Raw genomic sequence first — 25,492 nt, 5'->3', positions numbered from 1 at the left:
AATCACAGCGCACACCTTCCCCGGAGTATTAATCACCGCCACCTGCACCTCATCAGCTCACTCATCACCAGCACTACTTAAGACACTCACACACACAGTCACATTGTCCGGTCTCGTTCGCATCTAAGGACTTACCTGTATGCTTACCTGAAGGACTCTCCTCGCTACTTACCTGTTCCTTTGTCTCCGAGTTCCCTCCATCGTCTCCAAGTCTGTGTGTGAAGTGTTGTCTGCAGTCATCGTCTCCAGTCAGCAAGTATCATTCTCCATCGGCACTCTGCAACCACAAAGGACAGTATCATTCTCTATACCATTCATCAGTCACGAACTTTGCATCTGCATACTCACCTGTTGTCACCATTTACTCTGCTTGTGTTCAATAAACAACCTGTTAACCTATCTCCTGTCTCCTGGCTGGTCCTACTGTAACAGAAGACCGGACCAATACAGCGGAACACAAGCATAAGTCAACCAGATCAGTTCCAGGATTTGGTGGACGCTTTGCGTCGCACTTTCTCCACTCATCCTCCACCGTCAGCACCCACCTTCACTTCCGCAAACACCGCCACCTCTCCTTCACCACCTGTGTACGTCAGTCCCATGGCCAAAACAGCGCCCTACTCTGGTTCGGCGGAGGAGTGCAACGGATTTCTCCTGCAATGTTCCCTGACCCTGGAGATGCAACCGAACTTGTTCCCCAACGATTACTCTAAGGTAGCGTTTGTGATCTCCCAATTATCCGGCAAAGCGCTGCAATGGGCTGATTCCATTTGGTCACAAAACAACCCTGTGCTTCAGTCATACTCCAGCTTCATCGAGCACTTCAGAGAAGTTTTCGGGAAACCCTCATGGGATGCATCTATTGGTGAGAAACTTTATAATTTGAAGCAAGGAAGCCTTCACCACCGCTCCTCTCCTGGTACACCCTGATCCCGACAGACCATTCGTGGTGGAGGTGGACGCCTCCACAACCGGAGTAGGAGCGGTTCTATCTCAGCAGCAGGGGAACCCGAGCCGCCTCCATCCATGCGCCGCCTTCTCCCGCAAGCTCAACCCGGCGGAGAGGAACTATGACATCGGAAACCGAGAACTTCTTGCAGTCAAGATGGCCCTCGAGGAGTGGAGGCATTGGCTGGAGGGAGCTAAGCATCCCTTCCTGGTCCTAACGGACCATAAGAACCTTGAGTATCTCAGATCCGCTAAAAGACTCAACCCCAGACAGGCCCGCTGGGCGCTGTTTTTCACACGTTTTGACTTCATCTCTTATAGACCTGGTTCTAGAAATGTCAAAGCGGACGCTCTATCAAGACTTCATGCTCCAGAAGAAAACACAGAGGAACCTGAACCCATTCTCCCAGAGCAGATTGTTGTCAGCCCCATCACTTGGTCTGCGGAAACTCTACCCTCCTCCAATGCCTCCACCAACACTCCGACGGAGCTTCATATGAGGTGCGTGAGATCTTGGACTCCCGGCGCCGTGGTGGTCAGCTGGAATACCTGGTGGACTGGGAAGGGTATGGCCCGGAGGAACGCTCATGGATTCCAACGACATTCTTGACCCTAACCTGCTGGACACTTTCCACGCTGCTCATCCCAACAGACCTGCCCCTCGTGGAAGAGGTAGACCACCACGACGTCGGGGTCCTCGGCCCTCAGGCACGCCAGGCTCTGACATCCACCAATCACAGCGCACACCTTCCCCGGAGTACTAATCACCGCCACCTGCACCTCATCAGCTCACTCATCACCAGCACTACTTAAGACACTCACACACACACAGTCACATTGTCCGGTCTCGTTCGCATCTAAGGACTTACCTGTATGCTTACCTCAAGGACTCTCCTCGCTACTTACCTGTTCCCTTGTCTCTGAGTTCCCTCCATCATCTCCAAGTCTGTGTGTGAAGTGTTGTCTGCAGTCATCGTTTTCAGTTAGCAAGTATCATTCTCCATTGGCACTCTGCATCCACAAAGGACCGTATCATTCTCTATACCATTCATCAGTCACGAACTTTGCATCTGCATACTCGCCTGTTGTCACCAATAAATAAACAACCTGTTAACCTATCTCCTGGCTGGTCCTACTGTAACAATATCTTATTTGCACTAAATTAAAGTGCCCATATTATGGCATTTGAAAGGTTCCTATTTTTGTTTTGGGAGTCCCCAACAACAGGTTTACATACATGCAAGGTCAAAAAACACCATCATTGTCTTATAATACGCATTTATTTTTATCTTATTTGCTCAACGACTCCCAAACGATTCGCTCAACGATTCATTATTTATTTTTATTTTTTTCAAAACCCCTCTTTTGCATGTTGCTAATCTGTGGTGACTGGTCAGATGACCCAGTCAGTTGTATACAGGAGTAGAGTATACAGTGCTTGCATCACTTACGCGTGCGAGCCTTTGAAAGTATCTGGCTGCGGAAAGACTCGTTCGGCGTGTGCACTGCGCACTATCTAGTGGACTTTTGTTTTCAAGCACTCAATTCACTCTCGCATGGGCTGTTGTACAGTACACACAATGTCCGTGCCATCACAAAAATCCCTTTTTCGAACCCTTCTGGTGACGAAAATTATGCGACGCGGACGGTGCATGAGGCTACTTTGGGGTTAAGCCCATAATAGCGGCCCCCAATCCGCCCGAGCCCATAAGCACGTGCATACCCTGCATACCCAGACAATACGCCACTGGACTGAAGCCCTTTATACGGTTCAGTCCAGTGGCGTAATGTTGTCATCACTGAACTGAAACTCGGAGCCGTGTGGATGTTAGACACTGGATTTTAGTCCTTGCGTATCGCATATTTGTCTAGAAGATTATTATTATTTATTTATTTTTTTTACTTAGAGGACATATATATTGCCAAAAGTATTGGGACACCCCTCCAAATCATTGAATACAGGTGTTCCAATCACTTCCATGGCCACAGGTGTATAAAATCAAGCACCTAGGCATGCAGACTGCTTCTACAAACATTTGTGTAAGAATGGGTCGCTCTCAGGAGCTCAGTGAATTCAAGCGTGGTACCGTGATAGGTTGCCACTTGTGCAATAAGTCCAATTGTGAAATTTCCTCACTACTAAATATTCGACGGTCAACTGTTAGTGGTATCATAACAAAGTGGAAGCAATTGGGAACAACAGCAACTCGTGGTAGGCCAAGTAAAATCACAGAGCGGGGTCAGCGCATGCTGAGGCGCACAGTGTGCAGAAGTCGGCATCTTTCTGCAGAGTCAATAGCTACAGACCTCCAAACTTCATGCGGCCTTCAGATTAGCTCAAGAACAGTATGTAGAGAGCTTCATGTAATGGGTTTCCATGGCCGAGCAGCTGCATCCAAACCTTACATCACCAAGTGCAATGCAAAGTGTCGGATGCAGTGGTGTAAAGCATGCCGCCACTGGACTCTAGAGCAGTGGAGACGTGTTCTCTGGAGTGACGAATCACGCTTCTCTGTCTGGCAATCCGATGGACGAGTCTGGGTTTGGCGGTTGCCAGGAGAACGGTACTTGCCTGACTGCATTGTGCCAAGTGAAAAGTTTGGTGGAGGGGGGATTATGGTGTGGGGTTGTTTTTCAGGGGTTAGGCTTGACCCCTTAGTTCCAGTGAAAGGAACTCTTAATGCTTCAGCATACCAAGACATTTTGGACAATTTCATGCTCCCAACTTTGTGGGAACAGTTGGGAATAGCCTCTTCCTGTTCCAACATGACTGCGCACCAGTGCACAAAGCAAGGTCCATAAAGACATGGATGAGCGAGTTTGGTGTGGAGGAACTTGACTGGCCTGCACAGAGTCCTGACCTCAACCCAAGAGAACACCTTAGGGATGAATTAGAGCGGAGACTGTGAGCCAGGCCTTCTCGCCAACATCACTGCCTGACCTCACAAATGCGCTTCTTGAAGAATGGTCAAAAATTCCCATAAACACACTCCTAAACCTTGTGGAAAGCCTTCTCAGAAGAGTTGAAGCTGCAAAGGGTGGCCCAACTCCATATTAAACCCTACGGATTAAGAATGGGATGTCATTAAAGTTAATGTGCACGTAAAGGCAGGCGTCCCAAAACTTTTGGCAATATAGTATATGTTTCAGTTGGATTGCACATCAGAACAGGTGAGTCTTTTTGTTTGGGGGCATTTTTATATTTTTTGGCTTCTTAAAGACTAATTTTAACAAATTTAAATCATTTTCTCTGTGAGAATTATAATTACATTCTTTCCTACAAAACCACATTTGACAGACTGTCAAACATGGCAACAATTATTAATCATTACAGGTTGTGATTCGGAGGAAGAAAGAAGCTGGTCCAAATAAACTGAGTACTGACCTATCCTTCAGTAACAACCGGCTTGTGAATCCCTCGTTAAAAGCATTAAGGTTGAAGAAGCAGGGAACACTGCACAAGGTTGGGGTTTCAAGTTTTCCCCGGTGTCAGTGCGCGCAATAAGTGGGCAGGCAATATGCTAATGTTTCGTTTTGATGTCACAACAAAACGGCTTGAGATTCGTTTTACAAACGACTCGTTTAAATGACTCAGAGTCGACTCTTACTTTTGAGAGATAATAACTTTATATACAGTGCACTTTCAGATTTAAAACTTTGCAGGATGTTTTCATTCACTTAGAGCTATGTTACACACTACATAAAAGGTAATTTTCAAAAATCCATAATAGGGCCACTTTAAATGTCTGTCTTTTGCCAAATCTGTTTTAATAAATGACACTATTCACTACATGGGTTAGTTTTACTATGTTACTTAAATCTGTACTATTTAATATGAATGAAGTATCAGTTAATCTCTGTGTGTGTGCTTTTACACAAACAGACACACGCTTGAAAAAAAAAACATTTTAAAAAGTGTCAATGCAGAAAAATGTACATGATGAAGAGTGAGAATGACTCCAGCATGTTCTTCATTTCTCAGTTCTGACTGTTGAGCTCGAGTCTGTTTAAAGTCAAGAGACTGAAATGTTTATTGTGAAAAAAGTGTGTGTTTCAGTGTGACTCTCAGTCCTGCAGTATCATGTGACTGAGGAGCAGCTCATGTGTTCAATTATTTACAGCTCAATCAGCTGAACTCACAGCAGCAGAAAGAGGCTGAACACTTCAAATATACTTTACATTGTGATTCATGTGTGAGATTCAAATATGATCTTACCACAGTCTCTCCAGTTTACAGTGAGGATCCTGTAGTACATCAGACAGCAGATTCACTGATTTTCCTAGTTTATTCAATGACAGACTCAGTTCTCTCAGGTGTGAGGGGTTTGATCTCAGAGCTGAAGCCAGAGCAGCACAACCTTCATCTGTGACACCACAATCACCCAACCTGTAGAGAACAATGACACACTCTTCACTCTCTCAGTTCAGATCAGATCAGTTTAGCAGTGAATCCATTATTAAAGAGAAAATACAAAATTAAAGCACAAATTAATATGTTTGATGAATCATTAGACTGAGATCTAAAATGTCACAAAACATGATCATAAAACATCTAAAGTATCATTCAATCAGAAAAATACTATCTTTTATTTGCACTATATTAAATATATTAAATGTCTATCTTAAGCAAAATCTGTTTTAATAAATGACACTATTCACCATGGCCGGGCTTTCCACTGGGCTTGAGGAGCTTTTACCCGTTTACATTTGTTTGATTTGTTCAGTTTTGCCAGTCAGAAATTATTAGTCTCATTTCCACTGTCTGGCCAGTTTGATCGAGTTTTAGTATCATATTTAAAAAGTAGCCTATTATTTCATTTTTTCAATTATTTAATATTTCTACATTAAAAATTATATTTTTAAAACATTAATCTCTTAACATAATTTATGCAATTATAATTGCTGTGCAAATCTATTCATGCAATGTCTGAGCTGCATTAAACTGTATGTGTAAATCCAAAAAGGATTTTATTGATACTGACTTCATTTGATTGGTAATAATAGCCACACACAGTGTCTTTTTATTGTAAATGAATTTATTGATTAAATTCAAGAATCTGACATAAGAGGACACAGATAAATAAAAAATAAATTTAAAAATACTGTTCATCTCTGGCTTTATTGCTCAGTGTTATTTCAGGGTTTTGATCTTCTCTCAACTGAGAAAGCACATGCTGTATTTTATTGTATTATTATGACTATTTAATATTAACTTTAAACATTGAGGCATATTGCATATTAATTGTTGTTGAGAATACCCAGGTGGTCACATAGTCAGCCATGGGTGGAGCTAAGTCTCCTCAGGTGCACTGAATCATTATTTAGCTGCTGTTGTTTGGTGTGTGCAACATGCAGCTGAAGCTGACATTCCTTTTCCTTCTCCTCAAAGAGAGCTTCTTGTAGAGTTGATGTTTCTGACTTTAAACCATACAACTTTATTTGAATCCTATGTTGCTATGGCTCGATTCCTATGCTTCTAATTGTTAAATAAAGATCATGGACTGAGTACTGGATCCACTGTGTTTTAATGAGCACACCATCCTGGTAGCACATTCCTGAACCAACCCATTTCTAAACTTTACAATTGTTCTAGGAACCTCAAAGCATATTTTAAGTTTTGTGTATTTTGAGCTACTACATAATGATGATCTAGTTGATTTCTTGTAGCGTAGGTAGGGCCCAAACATAAACACAAGCCCAGGGGCCCACAGACCCCTCAGTCCTGCCCTGCTATTCACAACATGGTTTAGTTTTACTATGTTACTTAAATCTGTACTATCTAATATGAATGGAGTATCAATTAATCTGTGTGTGTGATTTTACACAAACACAAACACACACACACACACACACACACACACACATTTAAAAAAACATTTTAAAAAGTGTCAATGCAGAAAGATGAATATGGCGAACAATAAGACAATAAGAATGAATCCAGCATGTTCTTCATTTCTCAGTTCTGACTGTTGAGCTCGAGTCTGTTTAAAGTCAAGAGACTGAAATGTTGATTGTGTGAAAGTGTGTATTTCAGTGAGACTCTCAGTCCTGCAGTATCATGTGACTGAGGAGCAGCTCATGTGTTCAATCATTTACAGCTCAATCAGCTGAACTCACAGCAGCAGAAAGAGGCTGAACACTTCAAATATACTTTACATTGTGATTCATGTGTGAGAGTCAAATATGATCTTACCACAGTCTCTCCAGTTTACAGTAAGGATCCTGTAGTACATCAGACAGCAGATTCACTGATTTTCCTAGTTTATTCCATGACAGACTCAGTTCTCTCAGGTGTGAGGGGTTTGATCTCAGAGCTGAAGTCAGAGCAGCACAACCTTCATCTGTGACTCCACAATTCATCAACCTGTAGAGAACAATGACACACTCTTCACTCTTTCAGTTCAAATCAGATCAGTTTAGCAGTGAATCTATTATTTAAGAGAAAATACAAACTTAAGTACAAATTAATATGAACAAATTAATTTGATGAATCATTAGACAGATCTAAAATGTCACAAAACAGGATAATAAAACCTCTAAAGTATCATTCAATCAGGAAAAATAATATCTTTTATTTGCACTATATTAAATGTCTGTCCTGTGCAATTATCAGGGTTCAAGCGCTTTAAGGCTTTTAAGCACATAAAAGGTATTATATTTTATTTAGCAAGCATGAAAGTACTTAAATATGGTGTGGAAAAGACCATTTACAGCCAACAAAGGTAATTTACCATTGCAAATATATACTTTTTAAAGCTTTTTAACAGTTTTTATCTTTTTAAGCTTTTTAACAGCCTAGGACTAGTTTGGCAAAGTTGGTTTTTAAAAAAAAAAAACACACACAAAAAAAACCTCCAATATTTAACGAACGATTCAGTGGACAGCGGCGGTCTGAGAGGCATAATTGCTCAGGGGTGCGTTTCCCATACAACGACGTAACTCGCTGCTTCACTTCAATAGTACGATGCATCAATGAGCAAATCAACTAGCTACTCACAACTGTTTCCCGAAACTGTATCGTCGTTCAACCACGTTGGTGAATGATGTCATGCAGGTGATGGAGTAATAACTTCTTTAAATGAATCCGTTTGAGATCGAATTAATACTAGATTTTTTTGCTATAAAATATGGACATCTGAGGACTTATTCTCATTTTTCTCAGTTATCTTGCTTTATTTCCAGATTCAATCATAGGCTTGTTCTTACGTACTAGAGCACGTATGCACATGTGCACTCTTCAAACATGGTGCTTAAAACCTCTTGACAAACTAAAATATGTAAATGACATTTGTATATATATTCGAAATAAAAGATATACATTGTACTTAATGTCAGCTTGCTTATTTTGTTTAAGATAACGATTTATTAAGTCCACATCATAAAAACAAGAAACTGTGCTTCTAACCACTGCTCGAGAGCTGTCGTTCCAACCACACAAGTTTGCGATGCAGTTTGCAAATGTTTGTTTGAACTATGGTTTCGGGAAACACCAAATCATTGAACTATGTTAGTAACAACGGAACTTGCAATGTTAGTTGGCTAACGATATGCTTTTGGGAAACGCACCCCAGAATGAGGAGTTCTACCACATGGTACAAATGTCGTGGGCGTGCGTGAAAAAAACGTGCAATACATGATCCTTTAAGCACATGAAAAACACAAAGGCGCACCCTCCGGCGGCCAATTCCTTTCTAATTTCTCACAGGCCTCTAGGGCCCTGAGCCAAACAGGCCCAGCGAGTTTTGTTCCGATTGGCCTCCATTAACCTTGTCTGATAGCTGCTTCATTGGCTGATGGCGGCCATGTTTTTTGAGATATGTCAGTGTCCTCATACACTGTCATGGCACCTCGGACAAAGATACTGCATGCCAATTTTCAAGTCAGTCGGACTAACAGTGAAGTACTTATAGCCATTTTCATGTTTTTTTTGCTGTTGAAGCACCACCAAGTGGCCAGTTGCTGCGTCCTTTGTTACGCAACCACAAATGAGCTCTTAGGGTGTACTCACACTAGGTGCTCTGAACCGTGTCTAAGCACATTTGACCCCCAAAGCCCGGTTTGTTTGACTAGTGTGATTGCTCCGTACCATGCCTGGGCACAGTTCGTTTAGCCGTCCCTGGCCTGCTTGGAAGAGGTGGGCCAGAGAATGGTTCAGTTGGGCTCAGGCGTGGTACGCATGCAGTGTGAACGCTAACCATGCCAGAGCACGGAACAGCTACTACTCTTGTGTGCGCTACTATCATCATTACAATGGCAAACATCTTTATTACTACTTGGATAGTACACTTTTCAATAAATATAATTATTTCGAGTGTATTTGGGTTTGTAAGGGGTCTGGTTCTCACCTTTTTGATGAACAAGAATTATTAGTTTGCGAGTAAAGCTGCAAATTCCTCCATTAATGTCTGCTGCCTTCGTAATAATCCTCTGATAATGTGTAAGTGAAAATCGCTGCGCGGCATAAATGATAAATCTATTTTCTTAGCGAAAGTGCTTTTCTTCCTGTTTTCTTCCATGCAAAAAGTTGCATCTGACTTCCCACTGGGCCGGACGAGCTCATGGGCCCCAGTCAGTAGGGGGCCCCACTTTTGCCTATTTATGTTCGTTTGATTTGTTCAGTTTTGCCAGTCAGAAATTATTAGTCTCATTTCTACTGTCTGGCCAGTTTGAGCGAGGTCTATAAACGGACCAGCCTCCGACTGCGAGCTTCGATGCCATAAACAAACAAACGGCGTAAACTTGTATTTATCATTATTCCACACAGAAGACGGACACGTGTATTGAATCACATCTGCTCTTGTTTATTTGTGAACACATGGCTACTTTAAACAGCTCCATTAAGGATTTTAGCCCAAAAGAGCGCACATTTAGAAAGATACTGATAAATTCTCTCTGTCTAAATTCTCCACTAAATTATTCAATCTGAAGAGTTTTGAGCGCTCTCTTTCATCTCACTACCACCATGTCATCACACTAGTGGGGAGGAAGTATCATCAAAATGTAAAACAAATGTTTAGGAGTTCCTGTTTTTTATATTTATAACATGATATAGGAGTTATCAAACAAGCAAGAGTGTAATTTTTCTGAACATCTGCACGCAAATGTGACATTGATTTTATAGAACAACTTCAATAAACAACAGGTTACTGAATAACTTTCACATTTCAAACACAGTCTGTTTTTGCACCATCAAAGAAAACAGAACAAACAGCAGAATTGCAGAATTCACAATGTTTTGTTCCTCAAAGAATCAGTGTATTTGAACGAATCAGAGTTCATGATTCAATTAGGGTATCAATTCAAACTTATTTTATAGTCTATGATTCATACAGTCATTTGATAAGTTAAATGAATTTGAATTGTGAATCAGTTAAATGAAGGATTCAACTCACTCATTAAGACAGTGACTTGACGCCACCTACTGGCGGTTTTAGTATCATATTTAAAAAGTAGGCTATCATTTCATTTTTTTTTTTTTTTTTAATTTTTAATATTTCTACATTAAAAACGTAATTTTTTAAAACATTAATCTATTAACATATTTTATGCAATTATAATTGCTGTGCAAATTTATTCATGCAATGTCTGAGCTGCATTAAACTGTATGTGTAAATCCAAAAAGGATTTTATTGATACTGACTTCATTTGATTGGTAATAATAGCCACACACAGCGTCTTTTTATTCTGAATGAATTTATTGATTAAATTTAAGAATCTGACATAAGAGGACACAGATAAATAAAAATAAATTTAAAAATACTGTAAAAATCACTGGCTTTATTGCTCAGTGTTATTTCAGGGTTTTGATCTTCTTTCAACTGAGAAACACATGCTGTATTTTACTGTATTATAATGACTATTTAATATTAACTCTAAACATTGACTAGATTAGGCATGTTTCATATTAATTGTTCTAGGAACCTCAAAGCATATTTTAAGTTTTGTGTATTTTGAGCAACTACATAATGATGATCTAGTTGATTTCTTGTAGCGTAGGTAGGGCCCAAACATAAACACAAGCCCAGGGGCCCACAGACCCCTCAGTCTTGCCCTGCTATTCACTACATTGGTTAGTTTTACTATGTTACTTAAATCTGTACTATCTAATATGAATGGAGTATCAATTAATCTGTGTGTGTGATTTTACACAAACACAAACACACACACACACACACACACACACACACACGTTTAAAAAACACTTGAAAAAGTTTCAATGCAGAAAGATAAAATGATGAACAGTAAGAATGACTCCAGCATGTTCTTCATTTCTCAGTTCTGACTGTTGAGTTCGAGTCTGTTTAAAGTCAAGAGACTGAAATGTTGATTGTGTGAAAGTGTGTATTTCAGTGTGACTCTCAGTCCTGCAGTATCATATTACTGAGGAGCAGCTCATGTGTTCAATCATTTACATCTCAATCAGCTGAACTCACAGCAGCAGAAAGAGGCTGAGCACTTCAAATATACTTTACATTGTGATTCATGTGTGAGAGTCAAATATGATCTTACCACAGTATCTCCAGTTTACAGTGAGGATCCTGTAGTACATCAGACAGCAGATTCACTGATTTTCCTAGTTTATTCCATGACAGATTCAGTTCTCTCAGGTGTGAGGGGTTTGATCTCAGAGCTGAAGTCAGAGCAGCACAACCTTCATCTGTGACTCCAGAATCATACAACCTGTAGAGAACAATGACACACTCTTCACTCTCTCAGTTCAGATCAGATCAGTTTAGCAGTGAATCCATTATTAAAGAGAAAATACAAACTTAAAGCTCGAATTAATATGTTTGATGGATCATTAGACTGAGATCTAAAATGTCACAAAACATGATCATAAAACATCTAATGTATCATTCAATCAGGAAAAATAATATCTTTTATTTGCACTATATTAAATGTCTGTCTTGTGTAAAATCTGTTTTTAATAAATGACACTATTCACCATGGCTGGACTTCCCACTGGGCTTGAGGAGCTCATGGGCCCCGGTCAGTATGGCGCCCCACTTTTACCCATTTATGTTCGTTTGATTTGTTCAGTTTTGCCAGTCAGAAATTATTAGTCTCATTTCCACTGTCTGGCCAGTTTGAGCGAGGTCTATAAACGGACCAGCCTCCGACTGCGAGCTTCGATGCCATAAATGTATTTATCATTATTCCACACAGAAGACGGACACGTGTATTGAATCGCATCTGTTCATGTTTATTTGTGACCACATGGCTACTTTAAACAGCTCCATTACGGATTTTAGCCAAAATAGCGCACATTTAGAAAGATACTGATAAATTCTCTGTCTAAATTCTCCACTAAATTATGCAATCTGAAGAGTTTTGAGCGCTCTCTCCCATCTCACTACCATGTCATTACACTAGTGGGGAAGAAATATCATCAAAATGTTAGAAAAAAAAAGTTCCTGTTTTTTATATTTATAACATGATATAGGAGTTATCACACAAGCAAGAGAGTAATTTTTCTGAACATCTGCACACAAATGTGAAACTGATTTTATACAACAACTTCAATAAACAATTTACTGAATAACTTTCAGATTTCAAACACAGTCTGTTTTTGCACCATCAAAGAAAACAGAACAAACAGCAGAATTGCTGCGACTCAGAGTAACACAATGTTTTGTTCCTCAAAGAATCAGTGTATTTGAACAAATCAGAGTACATGATTCAATTAGGGTATCCATTCATACATTTTTACAGTCTATGATTCATACAGTCATTTGATAAGTTAAATGAATTTGTATTTTGAATGAATCAGTTGAATGAAGGATTCAACTCACTCATTAAGACAGTGACTTGACGCCATCTACTGGCGGTTTTAGTATCATATTGTATATATAAAAAAGTAGGTTATTATTTCAATTATTTAATATTTCTACATTAAAAATTTTATTTTTAAAACAATCTCTTAGCACAATTTATGCAATTATTATTGCTGTGCAAATCTATTCATGCAATGTCTGAGCTGCGTTAAACTGTATGTGTAAATCCAAAGATGGATTTTATTGATACTGACTTCATTTGATTGTTAATAATAGCCAAACACAGTGTCTTTTTATTATGAATTAATTTATTGATTAAATTTAAGAATCTGACATAAGAGGACACAGATAAATACATTTAAAAATACTGTTCATCTCTTAAATATCTTACCACAGTTTCTCCAGTTTACAGTGAGGATCCTGTAGTACATCAGACAGCAGATTCACTGATTTTCCTAGTTTATTCCCAGACAGATCCAGATCTCTCAGGTATGAGGGGTTTGATCTCAGAGCTGAAGTCAGAGCAGCACAACCTTCATCTGTGATGCCACAATCTCTCAACCTGTAAAGAGATGAAAATCAAATAGCATAATAAATAGTTAAATTATCAAACCGTTATCAAAAAATCTATCCAACAACTTTCAATTCCAATATAATTGAACAATGTCAAATTGTCACAGAGACGAACTCCGTAATTCCCTCCTCTGGCCATCGGAGGGAACCCTCTCCCGAGTACTGACGTGCACACACTCACGCATTACATTTCCCAGCAGCCCCGTACCTTGGACTAATCACCACACCCAGCTGAAGCTCATTTACCGGACTATTTAAGGCCCTCATTTCCCCATCACCTTTGCGAAGTCTTGTATTGCCATGGTGTACATTTCTGAGCGGTTTCCTGTGTTATTTGCCTGCCTGTTACTGATCCTGTTTGCCTCTCGTTTACAAATCTCTGCCGCCTGCCTTTGGACTGTTTATTGTTACCTGGACTGTGAGTGTTATCTGTCTGCCCTGATTCCTTGCCTGTACCCTGACTACGATTCTGCCTGTCCCTCATCATTCTGTTTGCCCCTGTTTGACCCTGCCTGTTGTACTACGCATTTCTCTAATAAAAGCCTGCTTATGGATCCCAACTCGAGTGACGACTCGTTACACAAATTTTTATCTGTTTCATGGTCAAATTCACACTAATAAAAATGTCAAACATAAATATAAGCACCCTCAGTTGATACTGTAATAATATCATATTGGCGAAACAGTTTTTTTCTATTTACAATGTGTTTTTGCAGCAGTGAGAAATGTAACCAATCACAGACATGTTTTTGATCTCTTGAACACAATGGCCAATCAGAGGTGTTTCATTTAGTCAGAATCCACTCACTGCTCAAAAACCTGGACTCAGACAACTTTATTGATTATAATGGAAATTTGTGAGATTGTGAACTGAGATGAGTGACCGCTTTTTAGTGATTATAAAGGGAGCGCACTTTCTACGCTATATATAATCCACTGAGTAAAAGTTTTGTTTTTCTTGCTGCTGAGAGGACTGATGTACATGCAGACTAATAGATTACTAGAAAATTATATTCGTATCAATTTATTTTTGAAATTCCATTCCAATTATTTGTAAAAGTAATGACTTGTTAATGATCTTAAATGTGTCACTGTACATTGCTATTCTTGTTACGGTGGAGCCGCTCTGCTGCACATTACATCTGCTCTTTACTAGAGAACCTGCACTAATTTCAGATACTCAGTGATTTGATTCTTTAAGTGTCCATCTCACAGTCAAATTAAAATGTGAACTTTTAGTCAACTTTAAGCTAAAGTTCAGGTAAATGTTTAATCGTCCACCTGACTAAAATAAAAAAAAAATAAAAAATGTATGACTCTGCTATATGTTAACTATACATCAAAAATTTTAGGAGATTTGAGTTACTTAATAAATTAGCTGTTTATCCAGTTGTTTATTTGGTCTTAATTTCTTTTATGTCATTTATTTAATAACAAATATTTAAAAAATTATGTGCAAGAACATTCAACTGGTAAACCTGAATTATTTATTCATATGAATATTCTCTGACTTTGTTTGAATGTCTGAAGGAATTTTTCATTGTCACGGTTTAGAAAACACATCAAAATACTGACCACTAAACTCTGGACAACTTCTGCAGCACTGAAGATTTATGAACTATTATTTTCTTAATGTTTTAACAGTGAAATGATTTTTCTCAGTGACACTTACTGAACTGATCTGGATTCTTTAATCACAGGCAGCAGCTTCTGAAAAACTTTCATATTTTCAGCTTTATTGTTTCTTAGAATAAACTTTGTGAGATCAAACTCATCCAGCTTCTTCTCTGATGTCATCAACACAAAAGCTACAGCTGACCACTGAGATGAAGAGAGTTTGGCTTCCTTTATTCTTCCAGATTTCAGATACTTTTGTATTTCCTCCACTAGTGAATGATCACCCAGTTCATTCAGACAGTGGAACAGATTGATGGATTTCTCTGGAGAGTCAATGGTCCTGATTTTCATCTTGATGTACTCAACTGTCTCCTCATTGCTGTCAGATTTGCTTTTTGTCTGTTTCATTAGTCCTTGTAGGAGAATCTGATGAGACTCCACTGACAGACCCAGAAGAAACTGCAGGAAAAGGTCCAGATGTCCATTTTTACTCTGTAGAGCCTCATCCACAGCCCTCTGATGCAGCTCAGATAATGAAACAAGTTTAAACATGTGTTGAAACCAGTCCTTAACTTTAGACCACAAACTCTGTTTGGTGATTGGGTCAAACACATTTATGTTGTTGTTTGTGAAGGAGAGGTGCACATATAGAGCCGCTAGATGTTCCTGAATGCTCAGATGAACAAAGCAGAAGACTTTCCCCTGATACCAGCCAAACTCCTCTCTGAAGATCTGAGTGCACAATCCTGAGTACACTGATGCTTCTGTCACATCAATGCCACACTCTCTCAGGTCTTCCTCATAGAAGATCACATTGCCTTTCACAAGCTGCTGAAAAGCCACTTTCCCCAGTTTGAGGATCATGTCTTCATCTGTCACGTTCTTCTCATAGTCCTTCTCATGTTTGATGTCAGTCTGAAGGATCAGGAAGTGTGTGTACATTTGAGTGAGAGTCTTGGGAATCTCTCCACTCTCTGCTTCACTCATCATCTTCTCTAGAACAGCGGCTGAGATCCAGCAGAACACTGGGATGTGGCACATGATGTAGAGGCTCCTTGATGACTTCAGGTGTGAGATGATTGTATTGGCCAGACTCTGATCACTGATTCTCTTCCTGAAGTATTCCTCCTTCTGTGGCTCATTGAAGCCTCGTACCTCTGTCACTCGATGGACACACTCAGAAGGGACGAGATCAGCTGCTGCTGGTCTGGAGGTGATCCAGATGAGAGCAGAGGGAAGCAGATTCCCTGCAATGAGGTTCGTCAGCAGCACGTCCACTGATTTCTTTTTGTTTTCATCTCGTAAAGTCTCATTTTTTTTAAAATGTAAGGGAAGACGACACTCGTCCAGGCCATCAAAGATAAACACTATTTTATATTTGTCACCGGATATTTCCATTTCTTTTGTTTTAGGGAAAAAGACATGAAGAAGATCTGAAAGACTGAGTGTTTTGTCCTTCATCAAATTGATCTCTCTGAAAGGAAGTGGAAATATGAGCTGGACGTCCTGATTCTCTTTCCCTTCAGCCCAGTCCAGGATGAACTTCTGCACAGAGACTGTTTTTCCAATGCCAGCGACTCCCTTTGTCAGCACAGTTCTGATGGGTTTGTCTTGTCCAGGTAAAGGTCTAAAGATGTGACTGCATTGGATCGGTGTGTCCTCTGTTTCTGCTCTCCTGGATTGTGTCTCAATCTGTCTCACCTCATGCTCATTACTGATCTCTCCACTCTCACTCTCTGTGATGTAGAGCTCTGTGTAGATCTCATTCAGGAGTGTTGGGTTTCCCTGCTTTGCTGTTCCCTCATACAGACACTCAAACTTCTTCTTCAGATTTGATCTAAACCTGTTGAGGACTTCATGGCTGTAAAATTTAAATACCACATTATTTCATGAGTTAATAAGCACAGTGGGTCTCATTCACTAATAATTGAATGGATTATTTCGTATTTGTATGCACAAGAGAACTTCTCATCAAAAATCACAACACATGCATACGCACATGAATTTGTTTAATCTTGTTATAATGTTGGTAAATTGTGAGTATTCTAAATGAGCGGCCCTGTGCATGAGGTTAGTAATGTGCATAAAACACACACAAACATTTATCCATATAAGGGCTTTCCGCACAACATTTTCTTTACAGTCTTTCGTCACTCTCGTCAAACATATGCCGCTCTCTGCAGACGTGCTCTTGCCAGATCCTTGAGCAAAGCCAAGTGTGCCATTCTCAAAACAAGGTCAAACACAATAAACACCTTTTATACAGACCCAACTGTCCACATGTGTAAATCTGCATTATTCAGAGAAACCTAGTAGCTGAAGCTATAATGCCGCTTTTCTTACTCTCACTGTACAGTGCACGCATAATTATTGCAAGTTTTTTTTCAGGCACATTTTACCAATTCCAAACCACATCAATCTTAATAACTACTATTAATTTTGTATTTAATCATATATAAGTGATATATATATAATTGTTCATGAAGGCTGGAAATGAAAAACGCCTTAATATTCAGGTGTGCATAATTATTAGGCAGGTTTTCTTTAACAGGCAAAATTAATTTTTAGTCCATTTCCCATCCTGAAAATTCAGTTTTGCAGAGATAGACTAAAAATGATCTTGAAAAATTACTTCCAGAATCTGGAAGATAAATTCTTTAAACAGTGGTACAAGAGGATGTGGTGCTGGTCCTTCAAGAGTCACTCTCAATCTGTCTGTCTATAAAGCCTATAAAAACAGTCTTCATGTATTTTACAACACTTCAGTTTGTTCTTCTTATTAAGTGGGAGTCATTTTTTAGGATTCTTTACCCTAAGTCTCTGAGATCCTGACACCTTGCACTTCTGGAGACTCCAGGTAGGTTATGTTCTGGAAAATGGTGGCGCTGGAGACTAAAGTGTTCCTGATGGTTTCACACTTAATTCTTCACCTTAATTCTAAATTATTCTGCAGTTAACATGTCTTTTCTTCTCCACCTGTTTTTGTCTGACCCTGATGACCCAATGAGCATTTCACTGTCCAATTGTCATGCCTTAACTTTGCAATTTCTAGTATTACATTAGTATTGCATTTTTCTCATGAGCATTTAATAATATTTGACTTTTCGGTCTGAGTTAAATTTCTTTTTGGCTTATTTTATCTGTAAAAGAAAACCTGCCTAATAATTGTACACACCTGAATATAAGGTGTTTTTCATTTCCAGCCTTCATGAGCAATTATATATCACTTATAAATGATTAAATACAAAATTAATAGTAGTTTTAATTGTATATAGTAATAGTTTAATAGTAATAGTAGTTAGTAGTGAGATTGATGTGGTTTGGAATTGCCTGGAAAATGTGCCTGAAAAAAAAATATGATCAGAAAATTAACATTTAAGATGACATTAAATTGAATGCCTATCATTTATTAATTTTATAATATAATATAAATAGTGTATAATTATAGTTGTGTTAAGATGAAATATAACTTCTTAACACGATTATATGGCCACACAGAGAAAGTGCTTTTTGCATATGTGTGGTTTCAGTTGTTCCTACATTTTTCACACATCTAGAATAAATTTTAGCATGAAACTATATGGTGAATCATGATTTGTTCGTGAAAATGTTTGTGCGCATATTTTACGCATGTGTGTACACATGCTTGGTGAATGAGACCCAAATGTCTTTTTTATTCAGTATGATATCTTCAAATCTTATCTTTTGTTGAAATCTTATACCTGAGATCAGTCTGTGTATCTCCACTCTTAAAATCTAATGGCTGATCCATTGACACATCCCTCTTCATAGACGCACAGCTGGACTCTGGTTCTGATCTCTTCTGACGAACAGAACTATAATAAAGAGAGGTTAAAGTTAATCATTTAAAAGACCATATTTGGCAAAGCACATATTTATTTATTATTAAATTATTATTAAAACAATCACTTAATTATCATTACATTTAGTTATTACAAAAATTGTAAATTGAACAACAGTGCTTTCACAAATGTGACTCTTGTGTGAGCAACACTACGTTAAAATATGAGAGAAAAATTGTCACATCCACGCCTTCCCGGACTCCGTTTCCCAGGATCCTCCTTGCTCCACTCCTGTTTTCACTTCCCTCATCAGCCTTCCCGCCATTTCCCTGGATTCCCTGCACCTGTTGTCTTCATCAGCACTCCCTTTAAGTTGGACTCACTCCCTGCACTCCTTTGTCAGTTCTATTGTTATTCTAAATGTGTATGGTTGTGTTTCTTGCTCCTTCGTTGATTAAATACCCTCATTATTGTGGATTTCCGTATTCGCCTCGTTTCTACAATACCAACACGTAACAGAAGAACTGACCTTACCTTTGGAAATCTACAAAAAGTATGGGATTATTCCTGGTTCCCGAGTCTCCCCAGCAAGCTTCAGCGGAGGATCGCCTGTGTGGGTTCCGGCAGGACGGTCGCCCGCTGGAGAGGTATGTGGAGGAATTTACCGAGCTTGCTTATTTGGTGAACTGGCCAGATGCCCCGTTAAACGCCAGATGCCCCGTTAAACGCCGCTCCAGCCTGTCACGAGCCCGCCCCGGCTCCTGCCGCCGCCGCCGAGCCCGCCCTGGCTCCTGCCGCCGCCGCCGCCGAGCCCGCCCCGGCTCCTGCCGTCGCCGCCGAGCCCACCCCAACCGCCGCTGAACCCACTCCAGTAGCCCACGAGCCCTTTGAACCCCTGAGTCTCCCAAAATATTTTTTTTTGGGGGGGAGGGTATCCGTGGGTGGGAAAGATGGGGGTGGGCTCGGAGACCTGCCATGGCCGCCCACGGCCCCTGACCCGCCGTGGCCTGCCAAGGCTCCTGACCCTCCGTGGCCTGCCAAGGCTCCTGACCCGCCGTGGCCATCCCTGGCTCCGGACCAGCCGTGGCCGCCCACGGTCCCTGACCAGCCGTGGCCGCCCACGGTCCCTGACCAGCCGTGGCCGCCCACGGTCCCTGACCAGCCGTGGCCGCCCACGGTCCCTGACCAGCCGTGGCCGCCCACGGTCCCTGACCAGCCGTGGCCGCCCACGGTCCCTGACCAGCCGTGGCCGCCCACGGTCCCTGACCAGCCGTGGCCGCCCACGGTCCCTGACCAGCCGTGGCCGCCCACGGTCCCTGACCAGCCGTGGCCGCCCACGGTCCCTGACCAGCCGTGGCCGCCCACGGCTTCAGACCCCATGACGGCCAAGGACCTAGTACCGCCCTGGAGACCTCCGCACCCACCTGCACCCCCCGCACCTGCCTGTAGGTCTCCAGGGCGCCCTCCTCCCCGCTGTTTTATCTGAGGCGTGAGGTCACGCCTTCCGGGGAGGGGGAGGTAATGTCACATCCATGCCTTCCCGGACTCCGTTTCCCAGGATCCTCCTTGCTCCACTCCTGTTTTCACTTCCCTCATCAGCCTTCCCGCCATTTCCCTGGATTCCCTGCACCTGTTGTCTTCGTCAACACTCCCTTTAAGTTGGACTCACTCCCTGCACTCCTTTGTCAGTTCTATTGTTATTCTAAATGTGTATGGTTGTGTTTCTTGCTCCTTCGTTGATTAAATACCCTCATTATTGTGGATTTCCGTATTCGCCTCGTCTCTACAATACCAACACGTAACAAAAATAAATACTAGGCCTATTTATATTATTCTGATAATATAAAAAGCCATATAATAAGCCAGTTTTTATAGAAACAGTATACCTGAGATCAGTCTGTGTATCTCCACTCTTAAAATCTATTGGATTATCCACAGCCCCTTCACTCCTCATAGACACAGCTGGGCTCTCGTTGTGATCTCTTCCGATGAACTGAACTATAATAAAGAAAGGTTAAAGTTAATCATTTAAAAGACCATATTTAGCAAAGCACATATTTATTTATTATTAAATTATTATTAAAACAATCACTTAATTATCATTGCATTTAGTTATTACAAAAATTGTAAATTGAACAACAGTGCTTTCACAAATGTGACTCTTGTGTGAGCAACACTACGTTAAAATATGAGAGAAAAATAAATTCTAGGCCTATTTATATTATTCTGATAATATAAAAAGCCATATAATAAGCCAATTTTTATAGAAACGGTATACCTGAGATCAGTCTGTGTATCTCCACTCTTAAAATCTATTGGATTATCCATAGACCTGTCACTCCTCATAGACACACAGCTGGACTCTGGTTCTGATCTCTTCTGATGAACTGAACTATAATAAAGAAAGGTTAAAGTTAATCATTTAAAAGACCATATTTAGCAAAGCACATATTTATTTATTATTAAATTATTATTAAAACAATCACTTAATTATCATTGCATTTAGTTATTACAAAAATTGTAAATTGAACAACAGTGCTTTCACAAATGTGACTCTTGTGTGAGCAACACTACGTTAAAATATGAGAGAAAAATAAATTCTAGGCCTATTTATATTATTCTGATAATATAAAAAGCCATATAATAAGCCAATTTTTATAGAAACGGTATACCTGAGATCAGTCTGTGTATCTCCACTCTTAAAATCTATTGGATGATCCACAGACCCATCACTCCTCATAGACACACAGCTGGGCTCTCGTTGTGATCTCTTCACAACTGAACTATAACAGAGACAGATTTGATCCTTTATGATAATAATAATTTAATACGAAGTCTTCAGGTATTGTTCTTCAAATAACTCTTTATGGAGGCTGATCTTATTGGTTTTAAATAAAGTTTTCAGTTTTAATCTTTAACCTAACTTCTATCATTTAAATGTGGTTTAATATAGTGTTTATTCAAAGTACCTGCGTCCTGGAGAAAAATTTTCATCTCTAGATGTTTGTGTATCATCCATGATGCTGAATAGGTTCAACAAAATCTGATGTCCAATACTGACTCTGGATGGAAATGACAAAAAAATAATTAAGCTGAACGGATCCTGAGAGTCGGAAACAGGATCATGAGACGCGGCGTTCACTCAAATATTCATTGTTAGTCGTATGTTAACACAAATGCTAAATAAATAAATGCAAATAAACCACTGAAAACACGGAAAACCAATGAAACCACGTTAACGTGCTTAAAATTGAAAAATATCAAATTCAAATCAAAGAGCTACTGCTTCCTTAAGGGAAAATATGAATGCGAAATTCACCTGTAAAGCCTCTCGAGAGCTGAACACTCACCTTGATCAACATTTAATTACACGCAGATTCACAATCTTCCTTTTCTATCAAGTAGCTACATGTAAATGTATTTTAAAGGTTCTCATCATTAATCACGTTGATACTCCGTATTGTAGCTAAAGAACCAATTTCGACCGATTAAATGGCGAATCAACTCTGAACATTTACTTTCACTCTTTTTTTGTGCCGATGATGAGGTCACGCGCTCGATCTGAAGCCTCATCAGCACGGCGGTGCACATCTTTTTGTTTTTGTTTTTAAAGAATAAATGGTTACAGGTTTGTTTTTACAGAATAAATGGTTACAGGCATTTACTTAGCAATGTTGAAAGATACAGCAGGGCAAACTTAAATTACGTGGCAAGAGATCATTTTGTTATGGTAACGATAACGAGTTTAATGCGTAAACAAATCTGTGTGTTAGACTGTGGCATGACCAGGAGTCGGATGACTGAAGGCATGTAGTAGATCGTGTGCAACAGGTTTTTCAGCAGAGTTTTGATTGTGTTGATCATTTGAAAGCCTTAGAACATAATGCATCACATATGACACAGTAGGCTTAAGTACACTGAAATGTGTTGAATAAAAAGTTGTGTGTTTGTTTACACATACTTTTGTACAAAGTAAAAGGAAAACATCATTACAAATCTCGTGACATTTCAAAGCTACTTCATTTAAACAACTTTATAATATATTTGTTTTTGCTTTATCAAATTCTTATATTAGTTCATAAATTGTTTTTCTACAGATTACTTACTCAGACTACTGGTCTAAATATTGTATGGTTATATTTCTTTTTTCGTTTTTAATTTGTTTTGTTCCATTTTAAGACTATTTTGTCGTTTTCACCTACATTTATGTTCTTATAGCCTAGGTAAGGGGGGAGAAAATCATGTAACTTATAAAGTATTAGTAAACTAATACTTTTGCTACTCTCCAAAGTAAAAGTGAAAACAGCTTTACAAATCTTGTGAGATTTTTAAAGCTATACCTTATTTGAACACCTTTAACAATTGCTTTTATCAGATTCATCACATCTTTTTATTTCTTTTTCTTCAGATGAGACCTGATACATGTTTGAAACTTCTTTTCAGCTTCTCTTCAGTGTAAATCCTCATGTGTGTGTCAAGCTGAACTTTTGTGTAGCAATGATGAAACCAGACAATTGTGAAGTGGAAGCATTCTAGCTCTATGATGTTTCTTGAAATGCTCTGCATCTGCACTCTTTCTTTCCTTATCTTTCGAGAAAATTGCAGCAGTATCGGGGAGTGCTGGGTCTAGCAATGATGAGAGTGGGCACAGTTGTTTGCAACCTTCTGCCCATAAGAAGCTGAGCTGGGCTGTACCCATTCTGCAAGGGGGTAGCTCAATATACCAGGAGATCAAGGTGGGTCACTGGCTTTCTTGAGAAGAGCAGCCTCTCCATTGCTCTGGGGAAACTTAGGACTGCTAGTAACATAGACAAATCCATAAGAAGCAGCAAAGAATGCAAATGAGTGTCCAGAGAATTGTGGTCCATTATCTGTAACCAGAATCTCTGGAACTCCATGACATGTGAATATGGACTTCATGTGGACAATGACGTCAGTAGACTTGGTGGGTGATAACTGAGCAATCTCCACATAGCTGGAATAGTAATCCATCACAAGCAGACACGTTTTAGTTCCCAGCATGAATAAATCTGCCCCTAGCCTTTGCAAGGGCCTGTTGGGAAGCTGAGTGGGCATGAGTGGTTCTTTTAGGTTTTGTCTCTCCTTGAGGCATGTCATGCAGTTGAGCTTCCTTCAGCCAATGACTTATCCCTGGCCACCATACTGATTGTCTTGCCCACTCTCTGCATTTCACAAGTCCTAAGTGCCCCTCATGCAACTTGCTAAGTATGCTGTTTCTTATGGCAGCTGGAATGACCAGCCTCGTGCCTCTCAGCAACAGGTCATCCTGTACAGTTAAGAGAGCACATTCTGCCCAGTATCGTTCCAGTATTAGGTCACTCTTGTTGTGCTCTGTCCACCCTTCAACACACAGTTTCATCACATTGGAGCATACAGTGTCACTCTTTAGTTCTTCTCTCAGCTGTTGTGCTTGCTAGCAAATTCCCCATGATAGAGTCTACTTATATATGTGTCCTCTCTCTCTTCTTGTAGCTCACACTGCTTTACCGGAGTGCATGACAGGGTGTCAGCTACCCACAAACTCTTTTCTGGCACATGAACAAAGGAGTAGGAGTAATGCATCTGTCGCATTTTAAACCTCTGGATACGAGGAGGAAGAGCATCCACAACTTGTGATCCCAAGAGACTCAGTAATGGCTTGTGGTCGGTTTCCAATTCAAAAAGACTTGCCAATGAGAAAGACTTTGAATCTTTCACATGCCCATGTGAGACCCAAGGCCTCTTTTTCCACTTGCGCGTATCTCTGCTCAGTCTGAGTAAGACGATGCATAAGCCACTGGCCTCCAACCTTCTGGCCACCTCTGCATAAGGTCAGCCCCCAGTCCGTAGGATGAAGCATCGTCTGACACTTTACAGTCTCTGTTTGAGTCATACATGACTCAAATCTGATCCACTCATAGGCAGCAACGTCATTGCACCTTTAGAAAGGTAGTTCTCGTCAGAGCTCATTTCCCAGTACATTCAGCAAATGATAGTTTTGAGAATATGTTTGAGATCACGAATATGAGCCCATTCACGATATCAAAAAACAATATAATTTTCAACATCTTCAAGTTTCGTAGATCCAGTGAAGAGAAGTGATCGTCGTCGCTGAAAGAGAATGAATCAGAGATCCTATGTGAAGTGCCGGCTTATATAGCCAGATGCCACGCCCATTCTGGCGGGCTTCTTCGCCATAGGCTCGCGTAGCTCCGCCGTGCCGTCATTGGATCGTTTTATTCCAACTGCACGAACCAATGGCCGTGCAGTTTCACTGCTGTGATTGAATAATGCTTCAGTTATTGGAGAAAAGGAGTTTCCCCGTAGCATCTAGCAAGACGCAGTACAAGTGAAGTATCGAAAGGGAATCCTCCTTTCCTGCGTACTGGCAGCCGCAGCGTTAGCATTAGCCGTTACGCTTTTTTGGCTAATTGTTGCAGGCCTGTCATCTAGTGGCTTTGGCTGCGTGCACTTCAGGTCTGAGTCCGGCAGCGCGAGTGTCTTGCGCTATATTTTTTACACTTCCTGCTATTCACATAATTGGCATATTGCGGCCTTTCATGTAACATGGCCTATGTGGTCTTTCTGTGTTAATCTGCCTAATGTGGCTTCTCATGCCCATAGCATATACAGTCATTAGTTCATAAATATTTACTATTTATGCCTTCATTTGTCACAAAAATGTAATACTATTTGTGACTGATATTGTGTACGTTAAACTGTTTTTCACCTTCCAGCCATACTCTTCCATTAAGAAGAGGTGCAATAGCCCAGAAG

General features: G+C 40.1%; 1 protein-coding gene and 1 long non-coding RNA gene across 7 annotated transcripts in view; one reads left to right on the top strand and one right to left on the bottom strand.

The window, feature by feature from the left end:
- The window catches only part of LOC127495432 (uncharacterized), an 89,386-nt gene extending 77,582 nt beyond the window's left edge, over positions 1–11,804 (top strand). The window contains exon 4 of the long non-coding RNA XR_007925123.1: positions 11,556–11,804. This is a non-coding gene — a long non-coding RNA (uncharacterized LOC127495432). The remainder of the gene's footprint in view (positions 1–11,555) is intronic.
- Positions 1–22,375, bottom strand: part of LOC127495418 (NACHT, LRR and PYD domains-containing protein 12-like) — a 107,100-nt gene extending 84,725 nt beyond the window's left edge. For 2 of the 6 annotated variants that reach the window (XM_051862255.1, XM_051862256.1), the window contains exons 1-10: positions 22,066–22,262; positions 21,685–21,777; positions 21,388–21,498; positions 20,994–21,107; positions 18,635–18,748; positions 14,968–16,773; positions 13,114–13,284; positions 11,458–11,628; positions 7,142–7,312; positions 5,165–5,335 (exon numbers count right to left, since the gene is read on the bottom strand). In XM_051862255.1, coding sequence (XP_051718215.1) covers positions 5,165–5,335; positions 7,142–7,312; positions 11,458–11,628; positions 13,114–13,284; positions 14,968–16,773; positions 18,635–18,748; positions 20,994–21,107; positions 21,388–21,498; positions 21,685–21,734 — 2,879 coding nt within the window. In that variant the 5' untranslated portion in view covers positions 21,735–21,777; positions 22,066–22,262. Of the gene's footprint in view, positions 1–5,164; positions 5,336–7,141; positions 7,313–11,457; positions 11,629–13,113; positions 13,285–14,967; positions 16,774–18,634; positions 18,749–20,993; positions 21,108–21,387; positions 21,499–21,684; positions 21,778–22,065 lie in introns of all 6 variants that reach the window. The other 4 variants (XM_051862260.1, XM_051862257.1, XM_051862254.1 and 1 more) reach the window with 4 other exon arrangements.
- Positions 22,376–25,492: the final 3,117 nt, after the last annotated feature.

This window comes from Ctenopharyngodon idella, chromosome 15 (assembly GCF_019924925.1).
Source record: "Ctenopharyngodon idella isolate HZGC_01 chromosome 15, HZGC01, whole genome shotgun sequence".
NCBI lineage: Eukaryota > Metazoa > Chordata > Actinopteri > Cypriniformes > Xenocyprididae > Ctenopharyngodon > Ctenopharyngodon idella.
Note: the sequence above shows the minus strand (reverse complement) of the source record. Positions and strands in the feature narration are given on the sequence as shown.